Source organism: Vespa crabro, chromosome 6, assembly GCF_910589235.1.
Source record: "Vespa crabro chromosome 6, iyVesCrab1.2, whole genome shotgun sequence".
Lineage (NCBI taxonomy): Eukaryota > Metazoa > Arthropoda > Insecta > Hymenoptera > Vespidae > Vespa > Vespa crabro.
In genome coordinates, this window is record NC_060960.1 from 3,538,408 (window position 1) to 3,561,838 (window position 23,431).

The window sequence follows — 23,431 nt, forward strand, 5'->3', positions numbered from 1 at the left end:
GATATAATTTTCACCGAATTATAAATTAATGCACTTTTACGTACATTTTGATATAATTATCTAATTATGAAAATTAAAACATGAAACACACACGTTGCGTGTCCCCAATAATCATAAGATTATCAAAATATATGTGTACGTATATAAATATATATACACACTTTACATAGTACGCATAGGAGTCCTAAACTTTTCCAGGGAAACACCATTTTTTTGAAAAGATAAGTCTTTATTTCGTATTTACAAAATGAAAACGATAAGTTACATGTGCGCAATGCATTACTCACAATTATAATATAATAGAAAATAAAATAAATAAGGATGAGTATGAGAAAAAATCGCTGGTAATTTCGTGGACGTGAAGCAGATTGCTTAGTTGTTGGCTTCGCAAGAGAGATAAGAGTGACGAGTAAATGAAAGATGACGAAGAAAAAGGGAATGTAAACAAATTTCGCGTACTTATGATCTTAAGAAAGTGGGAAAAAAGAGGGAAAGAGAGATAAAGAAAGTTAAATTAAGAGAGAGATAGAAAAAGAGAAAGAGAGAGAGAGAATAATTGAGAAAGAAAGAGAAAGACAAAAAAGCGTAGGACAAAGGGAAAGGCGGATAATAAGATTCAAAATGAGAGAGAAAAACAGAAAAAAGGAGAAAAAGATAGAGAAAGAAACAGACAGAAGGATATGTAATAAAATTAAAAAAAAAACAAAGAGAAATAGATCGATAGACAGAAAGTAAAATTAAGCAAAAAAAGAATAGTAAAATTCAGAAAGAATAAGAGAAGAACAAAATTGAAAGAAAGAGAGGAGAATAGAGAGAATGAAAGGGAGAGAACCTGAGAAAGAGAGAAAAAGATAGAAATACTGATAAAGATGCTGAGTATAAGAGAAAGAGAAAGAGAGAGAGAGAGAAAGAGAGAGAGAGAAAGAGAGAGAGAGAGAGAAAGAACAAACGCGCGCGCATATACACGCACACGAGCGGCGTACAGGCTACGAATACACGTATAAAGGGTGGCGTCGCGACGCCGCCGTCGTCATTCCCGCGTTGAGACAGTACGCTCGCGGTGTGCTCATATCAACCTTGAGGAATCTTTTTGGAGGTACGATCGAGGAAATCAAGCTTCAAAGGACATTAATCTTCCTTATTTTCACGTGTCGTAAAAAGTCAGCTTTTCGCATCTTTTTTTCCTCGATTTCTTCGCAATTTTTATCTTTCTCTTTGGATTTTTCTTTTTTCTTTTCTTTTTCTATATCTTCTTCTTATTTTTAATTCAACAACAAATAGAAACTTCAGACAATTTCGAAAAATTATCACGAATTTTCCCTTTTGTCTTTATCCATTATTCTGTATAATCTATATTCTATCTATTTATCTATCTTATTGTATTTTTATTTCGTTGGTGTTGGTACTATCAGCGAAAGTTACACCTGCCCAATTCCCAGCGTCGAGTTTTCTTCCAGCAACAGGTGAGCCAGATCCAATAGCTTCTCTGTCTATCTTTTCTTCTTTCTCTGTTTTTCTTTCTTTCTTTCTATCTGTCTGTAACTTTTGATCTCTTAAAACGCCAGATGAAAGTCTCGATGACTGAATCTGAATTGACTTACGTCAGTTTCTTTTTCTATGGAAAAAATTTGAAAATTTCTCTGATACTATTGATAAGAGTAAGAAAGTTTTTCTTAATAAATTTTGGTGAAGATTTTTTTTTTTTTTTTTTTTTTTAATTTAGTGTACACTATTAATAGCTTATACACGAAACTGTGAATATTATTAATCAATTTTTTGGAACAAGAATGATCGGGGCGAATAAGAGATTTTTAATGCCAAAGAAAAATAATATCTTGATTATTTAATACAATATAAATGGTAATAAAGAAAATAATACACTGGTAAATACATATACTCGTAAATAGTATTTAAAAATTGAAAAGTATTAAATGAAACTTAAAGTCTTGACATAACGATTCTGAAATTTAATTGATAATGAAATAAAAATGTTTAATGACAGACATTCGTAGTTCAACGTTACAAATTTAATTACATAATTCACTCAAAGTAGTGTTTAGATACAAATATAATTTTACCAAGATATGTCTTCTGAATTACGAACGCTCTTCTAGAAACGCGGCAGCAACAGGTGAGGACTTTATGACTATGCTCGAATAAAAGCATACGTTACTCGTTGCCTCACAAGGAAAGTAGTCTGTTAAATTCATTAAAGAAATGATCGTCTTTTATTTACATTTATTATTATTTTATAACACCCTTGGCGATTTACTCGCTTGAGTTAAATATACTTAAGTTTATAGCTATTTGTTAAAAGAATACTTTTTTGCAAATCATAAATATATCCTTTTAATAATCCGAATAACTTCAAGCTTTGATAACTTTTCAATATTTTTTAATCGGCAATAAATTTCTCGAAGAAAAATATTATCAATTATATATATAAAAAATATTAAAGTATTATGAATTATATATATATATATATATTTATTTATTTATTTATGTATATATTAAAAATATTAAATTTTACTCGTATAATAAATGTTATATTATTCTTTCTTTAAACCTTTTATGATTTTTGAACATACAAAAGCAATCCATGACTACGTTATAATATTTTATAAAATCGGCAATAAATTTTTCAAAAGAAATATAAGATATTAATTAAGAAGTTTTATATCTACGCTATAGATAATATTTTTTCTAAACTCTATAATTTTTGAACATATAAAAATAATCTTCGATTATGTTCTAATCTTTTTTAATTGAAAATTCACTTCTCTAAAAACAATAAAATATCATCGATCAAATTATAAAATCTTGATCGTAGAAAGAATATTTTTCTATTTTTACGCTTTTATTATTTGAACACATAGTAGTCGAAAAATAAACGATGCTTTTTTTTCATCGTATTACACTGATCGATATACAAGATATTGAAAACTCCTACTTTCGGTGTCATGTTTCAACTCCTCGCGCTTCGAGTTTCGTTCTACATACATAGGATAATGAATATTAGAAATACGATTATTAATAGAAGAATGAATGGGATCATTAAATTTATTTCCATTTCGCTGAGCTCTTAATTTCATTATTCTTTGAATTTTTGAAAAAATTTACGTAGATTTATTTTCATTATAATATAATCACGACTTATCATTTATATATTTTTTCTACGTCGAAATGAAAAATTAAATTTCGACTAAGATCAAGAATGATTTATCAGTTTAAAATTAATCCTCTATAACGCCACATAATTTTGTATTCACATACTTATATTTCTATATTTTATATCTTATTTCATCTTTTCAATACAAAAGTTAATTCTCTGATAGGTGTATAAAAAAATAGAAGTTAAATTTTGGGATTTGAAGTTAAACAGAATAAATATGATAATTTATACTACTTTGTTATATACTAATTTGTTTCTGTTTCTAATAGTACAAATAAATTTTGTTAAAAACTCAATAATTCTGATGAAAATAATATAAGTAATCATTTGAAAGAAGTATTTTTTAAATCTGAAAAGAAATTTCTAAATCGAGTACGATATTTCATAAATTCAATCATCTGTTATCAATTTTCAAAACATCTGATTTTACAATGTAGTTTAAATATTATAAATGTTTCTCTAAAAAATTAATAATTCTGACTTATACTCTTTTACCGGCCTATTAGAATTATTAACTCGTATTTAATAAAATTTGTATAGTATAATTATATTAATATAAGTTATGTTACATGTTTAATATTATATGATTTTTTGTTAGACATTAAAAAAAAGAAAAAAAGAAAACGAGTTACAAAGGGAAGGATGAAAATGAAAAATGGGGGTTTTTAAAAATTTATCATGATGTAGTTGGTATCCCCTAAACATCCCACGTTACTTCTTTGTATTCTCCATGACAACATTTCCATTTAAACGACACTCCTTGTTAGGAAAGTTATGAAGTCACAAGATAAAAGCTCATAAAGGAATAGCTTTGTAAGTGGTAGCTTGATAATCGCTCTTGACGCATATTATTGCTATTGCCGATCTCATCGTCGAGTAGTTCTATCCAAAAGAGAAAAAGGTACACGTTCTAAAAAAAGCAGCAAAGAAAAAAAATGAAAAAAGAAAAAAGAAGAAAAAAGACATAAAAAGAGGATTATTAAACAGGTCGGTTATTACGAAGCTTGTTTGAAACTTAACGATCTTTTCAAACGTTCTCTTTTTCATTTGACTCTGTCTCTCTCTCTCTTTTTTTCCTCTCTAAAAATAATTCAAAAAGGAAAGAAAAAAAAAAAGAAAAAAGAAAAAAGTGACAAGAAACGACGACAAGAATTAAAAATTGGATTGCAACTGCGAAGTCGTCCGAAATAAAAGCTTATAATATAACGAAATATATTATTTCCGATACATTATCGCAGATGGCAATGAAATATATCTTTACCATTCGCACTACCTAATGCTCCTTGACGCAGCTGTAGGTAAACTAATGCGTGCGTGCTTCTAATGTTAAAACCATTAGGAAGGTATTCTTGAAACGATGCTTTCAATTGTTTCCCGTTTCGAAATGAAATTTCTTGAGACGTAATTCACATAACATTGCAACTTCCTACTCATACTGCATTTCAAGTTGTTTGTAATTAAACAACGAGAAAGATTCAGAGTTAACGATTCTACTTCCGAAAGAGAAATGGAATTACGAAAATTTGTTAAGCTTAATATGCGTGAACAATCTTTATGTACATAATAATATTTCTTCATTCGTGACACGAGAAACAAATTTGATTATGTTCGAGGAAATTACGTTCGAGGAAATTACGTTTGTGAAATTTGTTATTGAAAGATTTGACTAATCGATAATATGGGATGACCAACGAGTAATCATATTAAAGGAAATGTTATTAATGTGAAACTAATGTAAAATGAAGCAGAAATGTCAATTTACAAATTCGTACGTTCATTCTATTTCATTTAAGTGCGTGATCGAACTGTCAATTTGTTTCAACTCTTACATGTTCCAATAATAAATAAGATATATTTATTTCATCAGAGTCAAAGAGAAAATAAATATTTCTGCGTTATAAATGATTATCACGTATATTATCGATAATCTTTTAAACAATTATTTTCTTTTTTTCTTTTTTTTTTATAACGAGAAATAATAGGGGTTTCATTAGAAATATTTTCAATATCTTAAATTAACATGTAAAGTTACACGTGGTAGTTAATATTGAGAATTTTTTAATTATTGAAGCCAATTAAATAAATACAACGAGAAAAATATTTGTCAAATTCTATCATTTAACTTTGCTAGTATAACAACGTCTTTGACCATTGTCTTTGATTACTCATTTGCTTTCTTCTTCTCCTCTTGCCAAAACAGTAAGAGCAGTCATAACTTCGTTTACTACTGTTTCATTCGAAACGAGAAAACTTCAATTAACAACGTTGAGTTCACATAAAACTTGTGGTTACGGTTGTCCATACGAAGGAAATGCTTTTATAATTAAATCCATTAGCAAATGAAAGGTCTTTGTAAATTTAGTGGTCAGCAAATGGTCAATAAAAAAAAAAAAAAAATAAACTAACTAACAACGAGTTCGACTATATGTATATTACATTATTGTTGATGAATATGTAAATTTATTCCATGTTTGTTATCTCGGATGACGTTCGAACATAATATTTTGCATTATTTTATTCTCGTAAAACTTTCAATCCACCGTGAAAACATATTACTCGGATCTTTACATATTTTTTTTGTAAATCTAATTTTATATCATATGATCTGTATGATATTATAGTCATAAACAATATTTACTTTAACATGAACAAATTTTACTTTACTATTCCTATGAATCTAAATTATATCGACGTTTAATTTGACATTTCAAAAAGTTAGAATTTTATCTAAAAATTAAAAAAAATCAATAACAAATATGAACATAAAGATAAAAGCTAATGTTCTACGTTAGTAGATCAAAGTATTATACTTCTCGTAAAAGTGATTTGTTAGGAGTTTGCGAAAGCTCATAATAATCGATATAATTAATTACTTCGATTTGGCAGACAATGGTTTCTCTTCGACATTTCAGTATTAAATCTCATTACTTACGTAGAAAGACGAAAACAAGGGATGTATACATGCATCAAGAGGATGTATTAACGAGGTTTCATTTCACACCAGAAAGGATGCTTTCATTTCTCGAGAGAGGAATATTGATCTGACGTTAATCTCATTTCCGTAACTACGGAAGTACTTACTATGCAATATAATCTCTTTGTCTTCTTTCGGTAAGATCAACGATAACAACGAAGTATTTCTTCTCATCCTCTTGAAACTTCCTATAGACAATCTTTTGATCATCTTTTACAAATTAAAAATAGATATCAATAACAGTTTCAATTAGACAATAATTTTAAATGTTTGATGTGTGGAGCAAAACTTTTTGAATCGAGTGACTTTTAATAAAAATGAATTATTATTTCAATATTATTTCATAAAATTTAATGGATAATTAAATTATATTTTTCCTTAATACAAGCAACACTTTATATTTCGTTGATAATGTCATCTATCAATAAGAAACTTTGTTAAGTCTCCTAAAGAAAGGCTTCTCTGTAACACACGTACGTATGAAGAGCGTTTGTTCCCAATAAAGGGTTAAAACATTTCTTTACATGACGTTTATACCGAAGACATTATCAACTAAGTATGAAGTGTTACATACCTTCAGGCGCAATATTAATATTTACAGAAATAATTGAAAAAATTTAATAAACCAACTTCGTTAATTAATAATACTCTTAAAGGGAATTGCATTCAAATTAAAATTTATAGTAAAATTTATAGCATGTATTGAAGAATTATTGATATCGACATTTCTGTTATTTAATGATGCAATTTAAAGATACTTTTTTAAATGATGACATATCGACGAAGGCAATATTTCAGATTGGAAAATAGTAAATAAACAGAAATGAGAAGCATTTAAGGAATACGGAAATGGTGAAAATAGTCGATGTAGTTGCTTGGCTGATGAGGAAAGTGAGTAAGAGTGCGTAGGCGAATTGGTTAGTACTCTTTCCCTCTTTAACTTGATAGCATGTCTAATTGAGATGAAGGTAAGAGAGGAAAACGTTTTTCGACCAATAAGAAAACGAAGAACCACCATCCAGGGAATAACAAATTTGTAGCAATTCCAATTTTGTCATATTATCTCTGACATTGCAAGCCTAATTCTAATCTCGTTCATATTTCATTTTCATATCACATTTCATGAAAACACGAAAATAAAACAAAAAATTAGATTTCATATCTTTACGACCGATCGGACGAATGAAAATTTTTCTAGTCGAAAATTTACGTAGTATTTCAAACTCGTGATGATATCTATGTCTAATAAAAAATTTTTAACTCAATTTCGAAAATTGAAAAAAATTGAAGATTTTCAATTCAAAAACTTTCGTTCGAAGAAAAATGCTTACACTCGACGGCCGGATCTGAGAGTAAAAATGAATGAATCGGCGGAAGAAAGGATAAGACACAAAAGATAAAAACGAATAGAAATCGTTCTAGGACGTTGAATTATATTCGAACATGATTTTCCTCTTCTGCTGAATCGTAATAATACGAGTTGGCATTATCAAATTAAAAAAAAAAAATATTTTTAAAAGAATTATATTCACTAATAGAGTATGAGCCAATAATTCATGTATTAAACATTGAAATAAAATATTAATAATTTAGAAGTTTCTTTCGTTTAGTTATTATCAGTTATCCGAAAGTAGAGAGATTTAATAATTCTGTCGTTGACTCCTTTCGAAAAAAATTCTTTCAACGGAAACGATCTTCTTCTTCTTGTCATTCACATGCTCTATTCATTCAACGAACCATACGTTTTACGAATAAGCCTGAGTGTATTGAAAGGTAGCATTAGAGTGGGATATTAAATCGTAGTACCGAATATACATACGATTTGCACATGAATATCAAGAGGCAACGTTAAACGAGAGAGGGTATCGGATAGCAGACTGATGATGAAGGATCGATTTACGACTAGAAAACGAAATCGAGGGGAATTGCAAACTAAAGTGGACCTTTTCTTCGTCCACAGCCATGTCTCTTGATACTTTTGAAGCATCTCGAAATATCATTAAAGAACATAAATCACTCTCCTTCATTTTTTATTTCTCTTTCACTCTCTCTCCTTCACTCTCTCTCTCTCTCTCTCTCTCTCTCTCTCCTTTCTCTCTCTCTCTCCCTTTCTCTTTCTTTGATTTTTAAAGCTACGTCAGTCATAAGAAAAACAAGAAGCCCGAACGAAGGAGAATCATATTTTCTTTTTTCTATTCTTACGAAAATGAACAGAATAAAAAGAAAAGAAAAGGAAAGAAAAAGGAAAGGAAAGGAAATTTATATCGTCACGAAGATTCTTCATAAAGTCTACAGATTTTGCGGACTTCGTAACGGCAAAGAATAACTATAGCAGTGAGAATAACAAGTGGCAATCCTCAAAGAAATAAAATTCTCGACTGAAATCACAAAGCATTATCCAGCTCTGACAAAAGAATTTTGATGAAAACCTCGTTTTTTCTCAATCGTAACTCTGCTTTCGATCGATTATATTGCCTTCCTAGATTTTTTCATGAATACTTTCTTTCTTCCTTTTTCCTTTTTTTTTCATATCTTTCCAAAAATTTTAAGAGACAAGAATTAAACATCGAAGAAAAATATTTCGAATGTTAACTCTTGCAAACGAAAAATTCAAAAAAAAAGAAATCTAGTCAAAATTAAATTATTAAAATATAATTATTATATACTTATAAATTATTTGTACATTTAATTTATATACTTATAAATTATTTGTACATTTAATTTATATACTTATAAATTAAATGTAATTATTTGTGTTAAAATAATTACATTTATAAGTTACTTTTCAGAATAATGAAAGACTTATAAATTACTTGTAAAAATAAAAACACGATTAAGAATTACTTTTGATAATAATTACCAATTATTGTTTTTGAACATAGTTACAGAATTACAAACAACATATAAGAATAACAATTGTCATATAAACTTAATATCGAATTTAACTAACCTCTCAGCATATTGAAAAAAATAAGAGCAAATAATTAAGACTCAGATTAGAACAGTTTATCTTTAACTTATAGGAGAATAGTTAGATCAGAATTAGATTATCGATTAATTGCCTATAACTTCGTCAGTTCCGACGTGCTAAAGGGATACTCTACCATAATAAAGCATTTACGATACTAGTAAGTGCTTTTCGATCTAGCCCAATTAGTGGCATCCTTAGCGAAACACTGGAACCACCTTTGAAGTTACTAAAATTAACTAAACATAAAATGCTCAAGCAAAATTCCTGTCTTTTCACGAAATCCTATAATTTTCAGAACATCCATAAAGGAAATAAATTTTACTAGAAGATACTCATCTTCGAAAGATGAACTTAATATGAAAATTCAGTCTTGAAAGAAAAAAAAAACAATTCATAGCATTCTTCCTTGGACAATACCATAAATAGAAATCGTCATTAATCTACTTTGATATAACAAAACGGATACCAATCCAAATCTGTTTTACGAACTCTATCAATATATCACCTATCAGAATAACAACCCTAATAAAAATCAGTAAAAACATATGTAAATCATTTACACGTATATACTGATAGTTCTAAAACACAAAACTGCATCGATTATGCTGATCAATTGATCATAAAAGTCAAACTCTATCAAGAAACTTTCATCCTTTTTTCCAAGCTTAACGTGTTAAATAAAACGTATTATCAAAACTATAGCACAATGATTAAAATGATTAAAATAAACGTTTTTGATATTATCTTCTCTTACTTAAATAAATGAATAAATAAAAAAAAAAAAAAACTAGAATGAAAAATGGAAATCCCTAATGAAATCAGATTGTTGTCGATTAAATAATGAACATATCATTCTGCATTGAAATACCTGTCTAATAGACAATATTTTAATTTAAAACTCATTTTGAAGGACAATTTAAAGAACACAAAATTTATACTAAAATTATTACATAATCTAAAGCACACCATATAATAAATTATAAATAAATATAATAAACTATGAAGTTTGCCTGTTATGTCGCAAATAAATCGCACAGATGGTTGATGCGACATTAAATGATGAAGTCAAATAAAATCAAAGATTATTGTATCCTGACAAAAAAAATTTTAGATGTAAAGTTCATTTCTCAATCATGACTACACTTTCGATCAAATTCTATAACTATTACATCATATATTGTTTTCCGTTTCTTTTTTTCTTTTTCTCTTTTTTTCATTTCGTTTCGAATTTCCTCTTAAACAGTCTCCTGCTAGAAAGTAAAATATTCTAAATATTAATTCTTGAAAGTTGAAGATTTAATCAGAATAAAAAGCATCTTTTATTTTGTAATATTAAATTTATAATTTCTTTTACTACAACAGTATTATTTGCATCTTCGATAAATATTTCTAATTGTTGAAGTTTTAGATTTTGCTATTCTAACGATGACAACGACGTCCATGAACTTGTAATAGGGACATAAAGGAAACAACTTATGGAAACTATACACAAAGGTCGGGCATCATTACGTGGTTAATCGTCTCTCTCTCTCTCTCTCTCTCTCTCTCTCTGGTTACCTTTTCCTTTATAATATCCTATGAAAGATAGAGAGAGAGAGAGAGAGAGAGAAAGAGAGAGAGAGAGAGAGATAAAAAGGAAAAAAAATACAGAAAAGAAAAAACATCCCACGGGTATGCCATTTCATGAAAAATGCAGTGTACAATTTCAATTACCTTAAAGTGTGAAAATTGCGTAAAAGAAAATAGAAAGAAATATTGTGTATTTTATTAACGCCCTTTTCTACCTCTCTCTCTCTTTTCTCTTACACATACATAAACACACACACACATACAAAATATAATATCATTTTCATATCGTGACTTTGACTACGAAATAAAATTCAATATCGGATATGTAAGTCGTAGTCCAATGATATTAATGAAAATTGGATAAAAAAATTTCGAAGTAACTACTTTTTTTTTCTAAAATTCTTATTATTAATAAATAAAAATAAAATGAGAATGATCTCTCGAGATAATTTTTTTTCAATGATAATTGATACAAGAAGCTCGTTTATTATTAATAAACAAATTACTTTTTTATCTGTTATTATGATTTTTTTAATGTTTTCATATTTCATGTTTTCATGTTTCTATAAAACGTAAGGAAAAAATTTGGACTTGACAGCACGTGGCAAACGTGCACGTGATTTAAGGTCACACGTATGTATATACATAGTAGAAATGTTATATCGTAATAACTCGACCGCTATGGGTCACTGGGATTTACTGATACTTGTAAGGCATCGGCGAATACCATCGAAGTCTTTTCTCGAATCCATGTTATTAGATATATCTATCGTACCGTACATGATCCAACCGCACGATAAAATTTTTTTGCAATATGTTTTTAGATGGAATATACTCTAACCCTAGATTTCTTTTTCATATTATTAATGCAATCCATTCTATTTCGACTATAAATTGACTTCTTGTGATGTTAATAAATAAATGCTTAAAATATAATATAATATAATATATCTTTACAATAGTTTGAAAAAAGAGAGATATAAAATTATTGATAAAATAATAATATAATTCCTATGAGAAGAATATTAAATATTACGAATATACACCAAAAATATATAATCTTTATGTTATAATGAATAATATAATACATATAACATAATATATAATATTATATTTTTACAATGATTCTTTAAAAAGAAAGATGTAAAATTCTTGATAAAGGAATGATGCAATTTCTTAGAAAAACATTAAAGAACAAATATTACAAATGAAAAATCTATAAAATAAAGAAGAAGATAACATTAATGGAGTAAGATAGATAGTTAAAAAGATCTGATATGAAAGATTTATAAGCTATATAAATGTTATCTTTCGATCAAAAAACTAAAAGAAATTAAAGAACTAAACAAAATAAGATATCGTAATAGAAGTTGATATTGATATGAAATGAAACAGATAATAAAGTGAACATAGAACATGAAGAATAACAGAAAAAGTCAAAAAAAAATAAATAAAAAAGGAATAAAAAAACTTTATAAAGTCATTATAAAATGTAAAATCATCCCAATTATAAGATTGAGATCATGAAAATATTTTCCTTTGAATTTATATATAAGATATAAATTTTGAATTTATATATAAGAATATAAAAGATGGAATAGACATTCGTTTAAATCATTTACAATGAAAACGTAAGAGAAACGTAAATGCATTAATATTGAAAATTCTGATGATAAAAAATAGAAGAACATTGAATCCTCCGGGCATTTTTTCTTTGACTTCCCTCTTCTTTCAAAGAACCACTTGCGAAATTGATTATCGATTTTTTTTATATGTTTCTCGAAAATGTGAAAAATACTATTATAACCGGTAGAAACTACCTACATACGTATCTAATCTAATAGCTCTTGGCGACCATTACCTCTCGGTATAAGAAAAAAAAAAAAAAAAAGGAAGAAAGAGGCGAGGAGGAAAGGAAATCTAGAGTTTACCGCGAGAACGAAAAAATTTCATTTCCCTTCCGTAAAGAAGGAAAATATATTCGAAGTGAAATGCCTCACGTTTTCCTAACCTGATGAGATATCACTGTGAGCGGTCCTCAAGAAGAATCCACTCTCCATTTTCACAAGCACATCCTTACGATGACAACTTTCATAGTAATTACCGTTTTTGATGATGCAATCATCTCGAACACCCATCTTTTTTAACCACTTTCGAGACCAAAAGACTTTCCCTTTTATTTTATTTTCTTTTTTCTTTTTTTCTATCCTTGTTTAATCATTTTTTTCTGCTTAAACAAGCTAGAAAGATTATTTATATGTCAAGGACAAAAAATTGCGAATAAACAGTCGAATTAAATTAAGTCGTCCTTTGTTGAATAAATCGCGGATTTTTCCATAAAAATAATCTTTTATTTATAAACGCTTGAAGAATATCTCTCTACGTATTATTCTGAATAATATATTCATATATATTTTCATAATATTTTTCGCAATTGTCTTGCTTTTCATTAAAAATATTTTGTTAATTTCCGTTTGTCCTTCATATTTTTTAACAAGCAAGCTTGTTAAAAAAAACTTATTACGAATAAAATATTTAGAGAGAGAAAGAGAAAGAGAGAGAGAGAGAGAGAGACATTGTAAATAATAGTAATCGTAATTATTACAAATTTTACATAAAAGGTTCATATAAATGATGATTTTGGAATGATTCTCTTTTTCAATATAATTTTTAATCGTTTACAGGTTTTGTTGTATAAAAAAAATAAAAAAATAAAAAAAAAATTAAAAAAGGACGAATAAAATTCCATTGAGTTCATTTAACGCTGCTTTCTATGATTTTTTTACTTTGCGAGAGAACGTTTTTGCGATCCTTTGAGAGTCGTAAAATGTTAAGAACCTTCGGAAAACGAGCAAAGTTCAAATCTACGTTCGTATATCCTTAAAGTATATCAGTATAAAGAATAATCACGTCGTTTGAAGACGATTTTTCACAATAGAACGAATTTCGTATTCTCGCTTGTTATTCTTGGCGATAAACTCAACGATTTTCACATTTAATGATAGAGTGACACATTGACGACAAATATATATTTTTTTCTCACTTATTTTCTCACTTATTTTTTCAGGGGACATCATTTTGTGATATTGTCTCATAAAAATTCGAGAGCAATTTTATTATTGTACATTGAGGTTCCATCACATGTAAACGTAAACGAAGAAATTTTCTACTTTTATGCATTCCCAATTGCATTCGTTTTCATAACGAACGGGATCTTCTTTATCTCCTTTTTTCTTCCTAAAGATTTTTTTTTTCTATTTACAATTTCTCGTAATAAATTTCGTAATAATCATTTATAGTTATAAATTTTAATCCCTATCAGCTTTTTTTTTGTTCTCGATATTTATGCTCATTCAATATTTATAAACATTTTTATCAATGAACATTTTTATCTTGTAAAAATTAATTATACAGCGGTTTTTCTGTATCAGATTAAAATACATAAAAATTTGTTCATATTCAAAATATTTCAATATTTTTGGAATGATAAGCATAGCTATAGTTTATTAACGATAATCGACAATTTTACTGAAGATCAATTAGATCTGTGGACATATAATAATTTCTTTAAAAAACAGTTTCAAAAGAATTATATTTAATTTTTTATTTCAGGAAAATTTTCAGAAGAAAAGAAATATTAAGTATATAAAATGTAGAATCAATGTGGACGAAATTTATTTACTTTCATGAAGAAATGAAAAAAAAAAAAAATAAAACTGATAAGCGAAAAAACGAAAGAAAGAAAGAAAGAAATCGACTTTTCACAAAGTAATTCTTATCCAGTCAAAGACGTAGACCACGTATTCGTTTCTTGGATTTGGGGTTAAGCCTGCTGTGGGTTAGGGAGATCACGTGAGCGGACAAGTTCAGAAGGAGGATATCTTCATTCATCGGGATTCATTGACAAATATTTAAGGAGCTACCCAATGGGGATTTCGGTTTTAGCAGCTTGGGGGAATCAGGGTTAACCATTGCTCAATCTTAGTGGTTTGTGATCTTTGGTTCTATCTCTCTCTCTCTCTTTCTCTCTCACTCTCTTTCGTTCGGTGGTTAATCAACCACCAAAACTTAAGCCTGGAATTACTCTGATTCAATTTGTCCTTCTGATTACGAAATGTTGCAAAGTAGAATAACAACTCTATTATAAATCTCATAATACCACGGTATTTGATCATTAATAAAAATGATCATTGAACAATATTGAATTTTACGGGTTTATTTCATTTACGTAAGCAGCTTACGTAGTCATTTAATACAATATATCATTAAAAAGATCTGTTAAATTAATTAGAGTTTGAGTTTTAATGGGTGAAATTTTTGAGCCGAAAAATCGATAATTCGAAATCGAAATTTTCTTCTTTTTTTTTTCTTTTTTTATTCGAATCAAAAGTAAATTCAATATAATTAACGCGAGACTTAACATTGAAATCTTTTCAAGGTTATCGTTTGTTCGTGAAAAGTATCGATAACAGCTGTAAACGGTAAGCTTCGAGAATTCGAGGAAAGAGAAGGATGCGCGACGTAAAAATGAGTGCGATTGGCTGTTCAATAACACTAAAAGCAAATAAAAGCGATCGCTCTCTTTAAAATTGTGATAACAGATGTTTTCTATCGACACGAGTGACGCATAAGATACTAATGCAGTAGGAACGTCCATATATACAATAAATCGCTTATAAATGTTGTCAATGAAATTGTCATCTCAATAAAATGGTGACTCGCATTACATTAGTGCACAATCAACTACTGAACTAATAACTTCCTTCAGAAAAAAAATTCATAATTAATTTATATTCGAGAAGTTAACATCATTAGAGAAATGCGGAATTAAGTATTGGCACGTTAAATAATTTTTAAACGCGTAGAAAACAACGTGTTTTATCGATTGGAAAAAAAATGAGAAAAAGAATCTACATTATCTACTTCATAGTTTTCTTAATATCCACGTCTAGTTATAACGAATAGTTTCCTGCGAACATAGTCGCAAATAAATTAGCGAACGAAATTATCGAAAACAAATTGCGATGTTTCTTATTACCGATTGCAATCTAGAAATAATACATTGAATTGAATAAAATTCGACTTATTCATTTACGATCTCTTCAATCCTTAATAATTCACAGTGAGAATTATCTGACTATCGTAATATATACGTTTGCGATACGAATCTTTTTCCTCGTGCCGGCAAACATCCGGCTACACAAGAAATATTTGAACAACAAAATTGAAACATCAGCACAATCGAGTGTCTGTACAAATATTTTTTTTCCTTTTTTTCAATTCATTTTTATATAATCATCTCGACAATATAAAATTGAGGTTCCTACGTGAATTTTTAGAATTCTATTTGTTTTTATCTAAAGCAAGATATACATGGAAATAATTTTTTAATTCAATTACATCTCATAACGCGTATAATTAATTCAAATTTCTCTCTAATTTCTATCCATGTAGGGTATTAATTAGCATGACCAACTTCAAATAAAGAAAAGACAAATGTGCAAATTTAATTGACATCATATTTCATATTCCAACAATAGGAATTACATAACTCTTACAGAAATGTATTATACCATTCGATTCATTAAATTCCATAATTTATTTTGAACTAAAGAGAAGCGAAAAAATACTTCAACAGTGTCAAAAATGTTATTAAACAAATCTGTGAAATTTATTTGCGACTTATTTGAGACATTATTTTCCTCATAAATATTGTCATTTTGAGGATGAGTGCTCATAAAATATGCTTTGAATATTTTATAAACCTGATAGCTAGAGAAGATAAGGTTAAGCTTCTTTTCTTAAGTCTATTTCATGATAAAAAAATAAATCAATCATATTTCTCGCTCGTCTTAAAAAAACATTATACATTCTTGAATCATTCATTTTGTCTAATGTTTCCTATCTTCATTCGTATCATTTTATTTCTAATAAAAATAAATTTTATATATAAATATACCTATGCTTTTATCGATCGAAAAGCTGCCGACCTAAAAAACAGATTTAAAAAGCTTTATTTTCTCTCTCTTTCTGTCTCTCTCCCTCTCTCTCTCTTACCTTCAATTACTCAAGAAACATTTTTATTTATATTATACTTTATATACAATTAAACCACAGTACTTAAATTCACAAATGTCTTATCAAATTCAATTTAACTAACTAACTCTAGAATTATCTAAGGAGTATCGATGCACTCCACATTAGTGATCCTTTTTACTATGTCCAAACTTCCCTCTTATCTACCACGAGTGTTAATAAATTGTCTGGGAAATTGAGATAAACGTAATTAGAACGAATTCGGCGAATCAGAGGAATGATATCGTGTTTTCACAATAAATAGATAATGCACAAAGGAAAGGGAAGATGCACGAGGGTTGAAAGGGTATACATCCTGGTAGCGTTCAAGTCCATCGACCTGAAACACTTCAAGAGGAATGAATGCTTCCAGAAAGAGAGAGAGAGAGAGAGAGAGAGAGAGAGAGAGAGAGAGAAATTACTAAGATGAGAAAATGATATAAAGAGAGTAAAAGAGAAGGAAAAGAGACTGGAATAAGAAAAAGATAGAGAGAAAAAGATGAATAGAGGCAATCGAATAACCGGACCGGATTTTCGTTAACGAAGAAACTCTCGAAGGAAGATCTCATTTATTTTTTTTCTCTTTCTTTCACTTTCTCTCTCTCACTCTCTCTCTCTCTCTCTCACTTCCTCTCTCTCCCTCTCTCTCTCTCTCTCTTTTTCTCTCTTTCTCACTTTTCCTCTATTCAACGCAAAGAGTTAAAGTACTCGCAATGCATTGAGAATAAACGAAATATTCGATCGTATCTTCTCATTGAATGCGAGCCGCAATTTCGTTTTGCGGTCGGATTTGTCGAACTTTCTGAAATTTGTAATGCGATTTTCCACATTCTTGAGATAAGCCAGGATCTACGTTAAAAGTATTCGACACATCTCATAAGCCGCACATGTTCACAAGCAAAGAGCAATATCCAACGAAAAGATCCCAGAGATGTCTAGGCGGGCTTCGATACGATACAACACGCTCGTATCACCGATGACGAAAAAACTTTTAACATTTATGAAAGTTCAAAATACTATTTACAATTTCCACATGTACTGTTACATAGCTTACTCGTATTCTATATATATATATATATATATACATATATATATATATATATATATATATATATATACTCTATTAACAGAGGATTGCGATGGAACGTAAAGATTCTTTACGAAACTTTTATGGGAAAGCATTTTTGAAGCTATACCTTTTTTGTTTTTACGATAATGAATATGTCCCTTCGAGTTCGTGCCCGTCGAAATATTATTTATTGATATCATAAAATTTTATGATTTGCGTCAATTTTTGTTATGCTAATTTTAAATGATTATTTCTTTTCTTTTTCGTAAGTTACACAAATCTATTTTTCAATTATATTTTATCATATAATATCATAAATAAAGAAAAGAAATTACACGCCAATATTCAATAGAAATTAATTTCAACTCAAAAATTCTTTTATAAATTACGAAAAAATTATTTTTCAAAAATAACGTTTCGTATATAGTTAATTATCTAATAAAAATAAAAATGTATTCCATTTATTTACATATCGCTCCGATTTAGAATTTAAACGATTTTTATTATAGAATGCATTTGCAATACTTTTCAATTATTCGTAAAAGATTCGTTCTTTTATAACCATACTCTCGAAAGAAAAGAGTTTATTGTACGATTGATTCAATATCATTGTTAGATGTCTATCGTATTCAAAGCTTTCCATATAGTTGTTTAAGTTTACGAGAAAATCGATATCGATGTCTTCTATTTCTGGTTTACAGTATTGTCTTTGGAAGAAAAGATGATGACGTTGAACGTAATCATATTCTCCGTGTTCGCTATTCTCGAGGGAAGTGTACTGGCAATGGAGGAACCCTCTTCCTCTTCATCTACGCACGCTCAACATCTCAGTCAAGCAATATCGGATCTGGTCTATGATGAACCCGCAGAAAAAAGAGCGTACACATATGTTTCCGAATATAAGAGATTGCCTGTTTATAATTTCGGCCTTGGAAAACGATGGGCCGACGTTAATGATGGCAAGGTAACATTTATCATTTATAAAATATAATTTCATTTATTATTAACCAAATCATTAATGGAATTGCAAATTATTCAATATACGCTTTAGCTTTGAGAATAGAAATTCGTAATTTACATAAATTCGTATATTTTCATTAACTCTATAATAAAATAAATATCTTTAAAATATTATATTGATACAAAAAAAAAAATCTCGTTATATCAATCCAATAAATCTGTAAAATGGTAAAATTAGAAATTCTGATTACAAAATATCATATTCATCGCTAATCGATTAATAAATAAGTACCATTATGATAATCTCTTGGCTTATAACATTTATAATACTTTATATACCACGGATTACATGCAAATAAAGTATACTATAGAAAATATTGTATCGTTCAAAAAATTCATACTTATTTTTTTCCATCTTCGATACGACAAAAAATTCAAATGAGTCATTAAATTTAAAGAACGAACATTTATAAAAAGAACACTGTACAATTACCTCGTTACAATATATGCAGAAAACTATAAACGTTTAGTAGATATCATATTAAATACATATAATGAAAAGTTTTAATACATATGTATGTATATGCGAGTAGAGAACTAGCACGAACTTTCTGGACAATGCAATAAATTTTTTAATAAAATTCAACAAAACGATGTATAAAAAAGAATAAGAAAGTAAAGGAATAACGATTATTTTTTTTTTCTTTTTTCTATCAGCGAGGACGACCATTTTCCTTTGGACTTGGCAAGAGAATAAGACCGTACAGCTTCGGTCTCGGCAAACGGAACGACAATCAATTTGAATACCAACCATTGAGGAAGAGTCTAGATTATTTGCCTATTGAAGCTTATGAGAGATATCTAACACGAGATAACGACGACGATCAACTATTGGATTACATTCAAGAGAAACGCGGCAATCGCTTGTACAGTTTCGGCCTTGGAAAAAGAGATTGGGATTTACAATCTACTGACGATTCAATGCCAACTGGAAAACGGCCGAACGATGTAACCGGACAGAGATACACGTTTGGTTTGGGCAAGAGAATGCTTGAGGAAGAGGATACTGTACAATAGAGAAAACAAGTTGAGTTTTCTCGTAATCGTATCATTCGGTGACGTCACGTGCGAACATTGTTTCCCTTCTCTTTCCATCATTGATCCCCCATCTCTTCGGATTCCTGATTAATTAATTAATTAATTAATTAATTAAAAAAAAAAAAAAAAAAAAAAGAAAAAAAAATAGAAAAAAAGAAAGAAAAAAATTCTAATCGACTAAAAAAGAAAGAAAAAAAATATATATAAGAGAAAATAAATTAACAAATTGATTGCCCATCATCGATCCTATTTCCTTTTTTTTTCCCCTTCGATCGCTCATCATCGTTTGCAAGCGCGTTAGCCTTCAAATTTTTGCTTTAGATATTCAAATACATATGTACATACATAGGATAGATGTATTGGTGAATGATCATACAAAAAATAAATATATTAATGATTAAACAAGTACAATTATAAACGTGTTAAATTTATTTATTGATGATTTTTTTTCCTTTTATATATATATATATATATATATATATATATATATAAAATTTTATTAAGTAACTTTTTCTTTTTTTCTTTTTTCCTTTTTTCTTTTTATCTTTTCGATTTTATGTTTCATGCATTATGATATAATCCACATATATATACTTGTAATGTGCCGATTAATTGTTTTTAGTAAGAAACATAATCCCACTATAATAATGTTCATTTACTGATACTCTCGTCCTATGTGTGTAGTCAAAAAACAAATTATTTTATTGAAGTCATAGTCATAGAAAGGGAGAGAGAGAGAGAGAGATAGAGGGACAACCGCTTGTCACTAACAATTATTGGGAAATGAGAAAAGAAGAAGAAAGAGATGCATGCGTCCTTATTATTTTATATAATAGATCTTTAAAAAATCAATCAAGACTGATGATCGCTCGATCATCAGATCCTATTGAATAATATGAAAATTTCTCTTCATAATTGTTCCTATTTTTTCATTTTTAAAAGTATTCGATATATATATATACATATACGTTCTTATTCTCGTTTGCAATTGTTTGTTCAAAAATATATTACATACAATAAAGTACTTAATGCAAATATATATTGTCACCAATGTAAATGAAATTTGAATTATAATATCAAAGAAGTTTCAATGAATTAATAAAGAATCCATTAAAAATGAATTGGGTACATTATCTGAAATGTAAATTAAATTAATAAAAAAGAAATCAATTTATTTTGTGTCATATATATTTCGTGAAATTTGTTTTGTTTATTAGTAATGCTAAAAAAAAAAAATAAAAAAGAAATAAAGAGAAATATTTATCATTGTATAATTGTATTAACTTATATCTCAAGTGTCTATAATAAATCTTATAATCTTCTTTTCGTCATATTTTATTTCTTTATCTTTTATTCGACTACCATACCTTTAAATTGTTTCTGATGAATGAGTTTAGATGATAAATTTGTATATGAAAATATTTTAAAAGTATCATTTCATCGATTGAAAGCTTTTTCGTTTGAACTGAGCGATAAAGCGATCACGCAAAGGGGCTAATAATCGACTATCTGTTACGCCCACTTTCGATATATGAAAAAATTGTTTCAATCTCTAATTCCTTTGAATCCCGAACCATTTCAACTTCTTCGTAAGACGAGAGAACCTTTTGAGTGTTACATTATCGATGATTTAAAAATGAATTGATCGTGAGAAAGAATATTTGTAAGGAAACATGAAGTGTATTATTAGGTGTTTACAAATCGTGTTTTTTCTTTCATTGAACAAATTAATCTTTGCTATTGAGAAACAATGGATAGTGGATTTCGAGTGGAACAACGAAAAAAATTGGGATCATGTACCTGAAATCGATGGACACATTATTTTCCCACTCGAAACAAGACATGCCGTTGGTTTAGCTAAGACCGTCAATTTGAAATTATCTAAAATCGACTTACCAAGAGAAGGTTCCTTAGTGTTATTCAGAAATGGTAAATTAGAGGTAAGATCTTATCTACTTTATGTTTTTATTAGAATAACATTAATCTTAAATTTATTAGAAGACAAGGAATCGTTGAATTTGATATAACCGTAAAATTTATCAGTTAATCAGTGTTACTATTTATTATATGTATTTTATTCGAATTACATGTTTTCTCAATAAATTTTATGAAAAATTAAAACAATTTGAAATATTTGAAATTAGATATAATAAGTTTTACACTCCAAATTCAATCTTCTGCAAATCGAATTCACACTTTTGCAAATGAAATTTAACTATAAATTTTATACTTCAGATTGTCATCACAATTTTTGAAATAAAAAGTAACAAAGAAGTGTTTAAAAAATATGCACTCAGAATTAAAATTTCGGAATACAGCAAACGGATAAATATGATTTGTAAAAACGTTAAATTTGAAATACAAAATTTATAAAAACTAAATTAAATATAACTATCTTGTGTTATCTTAATCTTTTTTTGAATGCGTAGTATGTAAAATATAAAAAGAGAACTATATAATAAGAGTAACGTAAACGAGTTCATTTTTTCTTATTATTTCTTTGAATCAAAACCAAAAAAAGAATTAAGCACCTAGAAAAAGGTTTCTTGTAAATACACATATGTATGAATCGGTTGCCTGCAATAAGAGACTATAAAGAGGTTTATCTATAGATAACAATTGCAAGCAATATTATCGACAAAGTATAAAATGATGCATATCTTTAGGCGCTAAATTATTAAAAAAATTAAAAATTAAGAAATTAAAAAATTAAAATAGCTTGTACATTTGCAAAATTAAAAATTTTTTTTAAACAATTTTAGTTTAGCGAATCGAAAAATTCAGAAACGAAAATATCGAGATGGTTGAAGGAGGGTAAATTTTTCTGGGCTGATCCTGATAATTGGAACGGTGTTTCCGATGCAGCACCACACATGGAACGAATACCTTGTAGTCAAGATAACGTAGTTCTGCCAGGAACAGATCAAACATTTAATATACATCTACCAGTTAAAGACATTCAAGTAGAATCCATTAGATTGTCGAATCACAAATATCCTAGTACATGGTGGGATTGGGAGGAGATGCAAAAGAAAAAAGAATTTTTAGGTGGTTTTCTTAGCGTCAAGTACGTATTTTCTTTTTCAAGATGTCAAGATTTTTCTTTTAGAATTTATTTTATCGAATAAATCTTTCTGAAAATGTTATACTTTTGTAAAGATATAGTCAATATGACTGTCAGAAATGTTTTTGTCAAGATGGCTCACAATACGATTATTTCAAAGAGATATGTGCTATTCAAGGCCCTAAATGTGGTTTTGCAGCTTGTGAATATCCATTGAAGGTAGGTATATATGTCCATTCATATCCTCTTCATTCGTTTAAGATATTCAGTATTAATTTTTAATCCTTTAATTTGACTGAATTCTCATCAAAGAAATATTTTACAATAAACATAAAGTCATAAAAAGTGAAATTAATTACAGCAAAATATTATAAATTTTCTCGATTCTTTTATAACCTTATATTTCTTTTTCATATCTATAAACAAAATTACATTTATTATTTATATTAATATAATTATAATATATAGTATGTTACAAC

General features: G+C 28.1%; 2 protein-coding genes across 4 annotated transcripts in view; both read left to right on the forward strand.

The window, feature by feature from the left end:
• Positions 1-1,018: 1,018 nt before the first annotated feature.
• LOC124424633 (allatostatins) lies at positions 1,019-20,299 on the forward strand. 3 transcript variants are annotated; one of them, XM_046963970.1, is made up of 4 exons: positions 1,019-1,096; positions 1,413-1,463; positions 18,532-18,794; positions 19,508-20,299. In XM_046963970.1, exons 3-4 carry the CDS (start codon positions 18,552-18,554, stop codon positions 19,865-19,867), a joined length of 603 nt encoding a protein of 200 aa, XP_046819926.1. In that variant the 5' UTR covers positions 1,019-1,096; positions 1,413-1,463; positions 18,532-18,551; the 3' UTR covers positions 19,868-20,299. The 3 variants fall into 3 exon arrangements, with proteins under 3 accessions (XP_046819926.1, XP_046819928.1, XP_046819927.1); XM_046963971.1 differs by having other exon boundaries at positions 1,054-1,096; positions 1,397-1,463; XM_046963972.1 differs by lacking the exon at positions 1,413-1,463.
• A 1,137-nt stretch (positions 20,300-21,436) lies between these two features.
• The window catches only part of LOC124425045 (protein amnionless), a 5,307-nt gene continuing 3,312 nt past the window's right edge, over positions 21,437-23,431 (forward strand). Inside the window, exons 1-3 of the mRNA XM_046964812.1 lie at positions 21,437-21,828; positions 22,651-22,955; positions 23,048-23,171. Of these exons, the coding sequence (XP_046820768.1) occupies positions 21,562-21,828; positions 22,651-22,955; positions 23,048-23,171 (696 nt within the window). The 5' untranslated portion in view covers positions 21,437-21,561. The remainder of the gene's footprint in view (positions 21,829-22,650; positions 22,956-23,047; positions 23,172-23,431) is intronic.

What these genes read in the sequence shown, in the direction of transcription:
- LOC124424633 (XM_046963970.1), top strand. Translation starts at nt 18,552, where the DNA reads ATGATGACGTTGAACGTAATCATATTCTCCGTGTTCGCTATTCTCGAG. An exon ending in CCGACGTTAATGATGGCAAG is followed by an intron (nt 18,795 to 19,507) that starts GTAACATTTATC and finishes TTTTTCTATCAG; the next exon opens with CGAGGACGACCATTTTCCTT.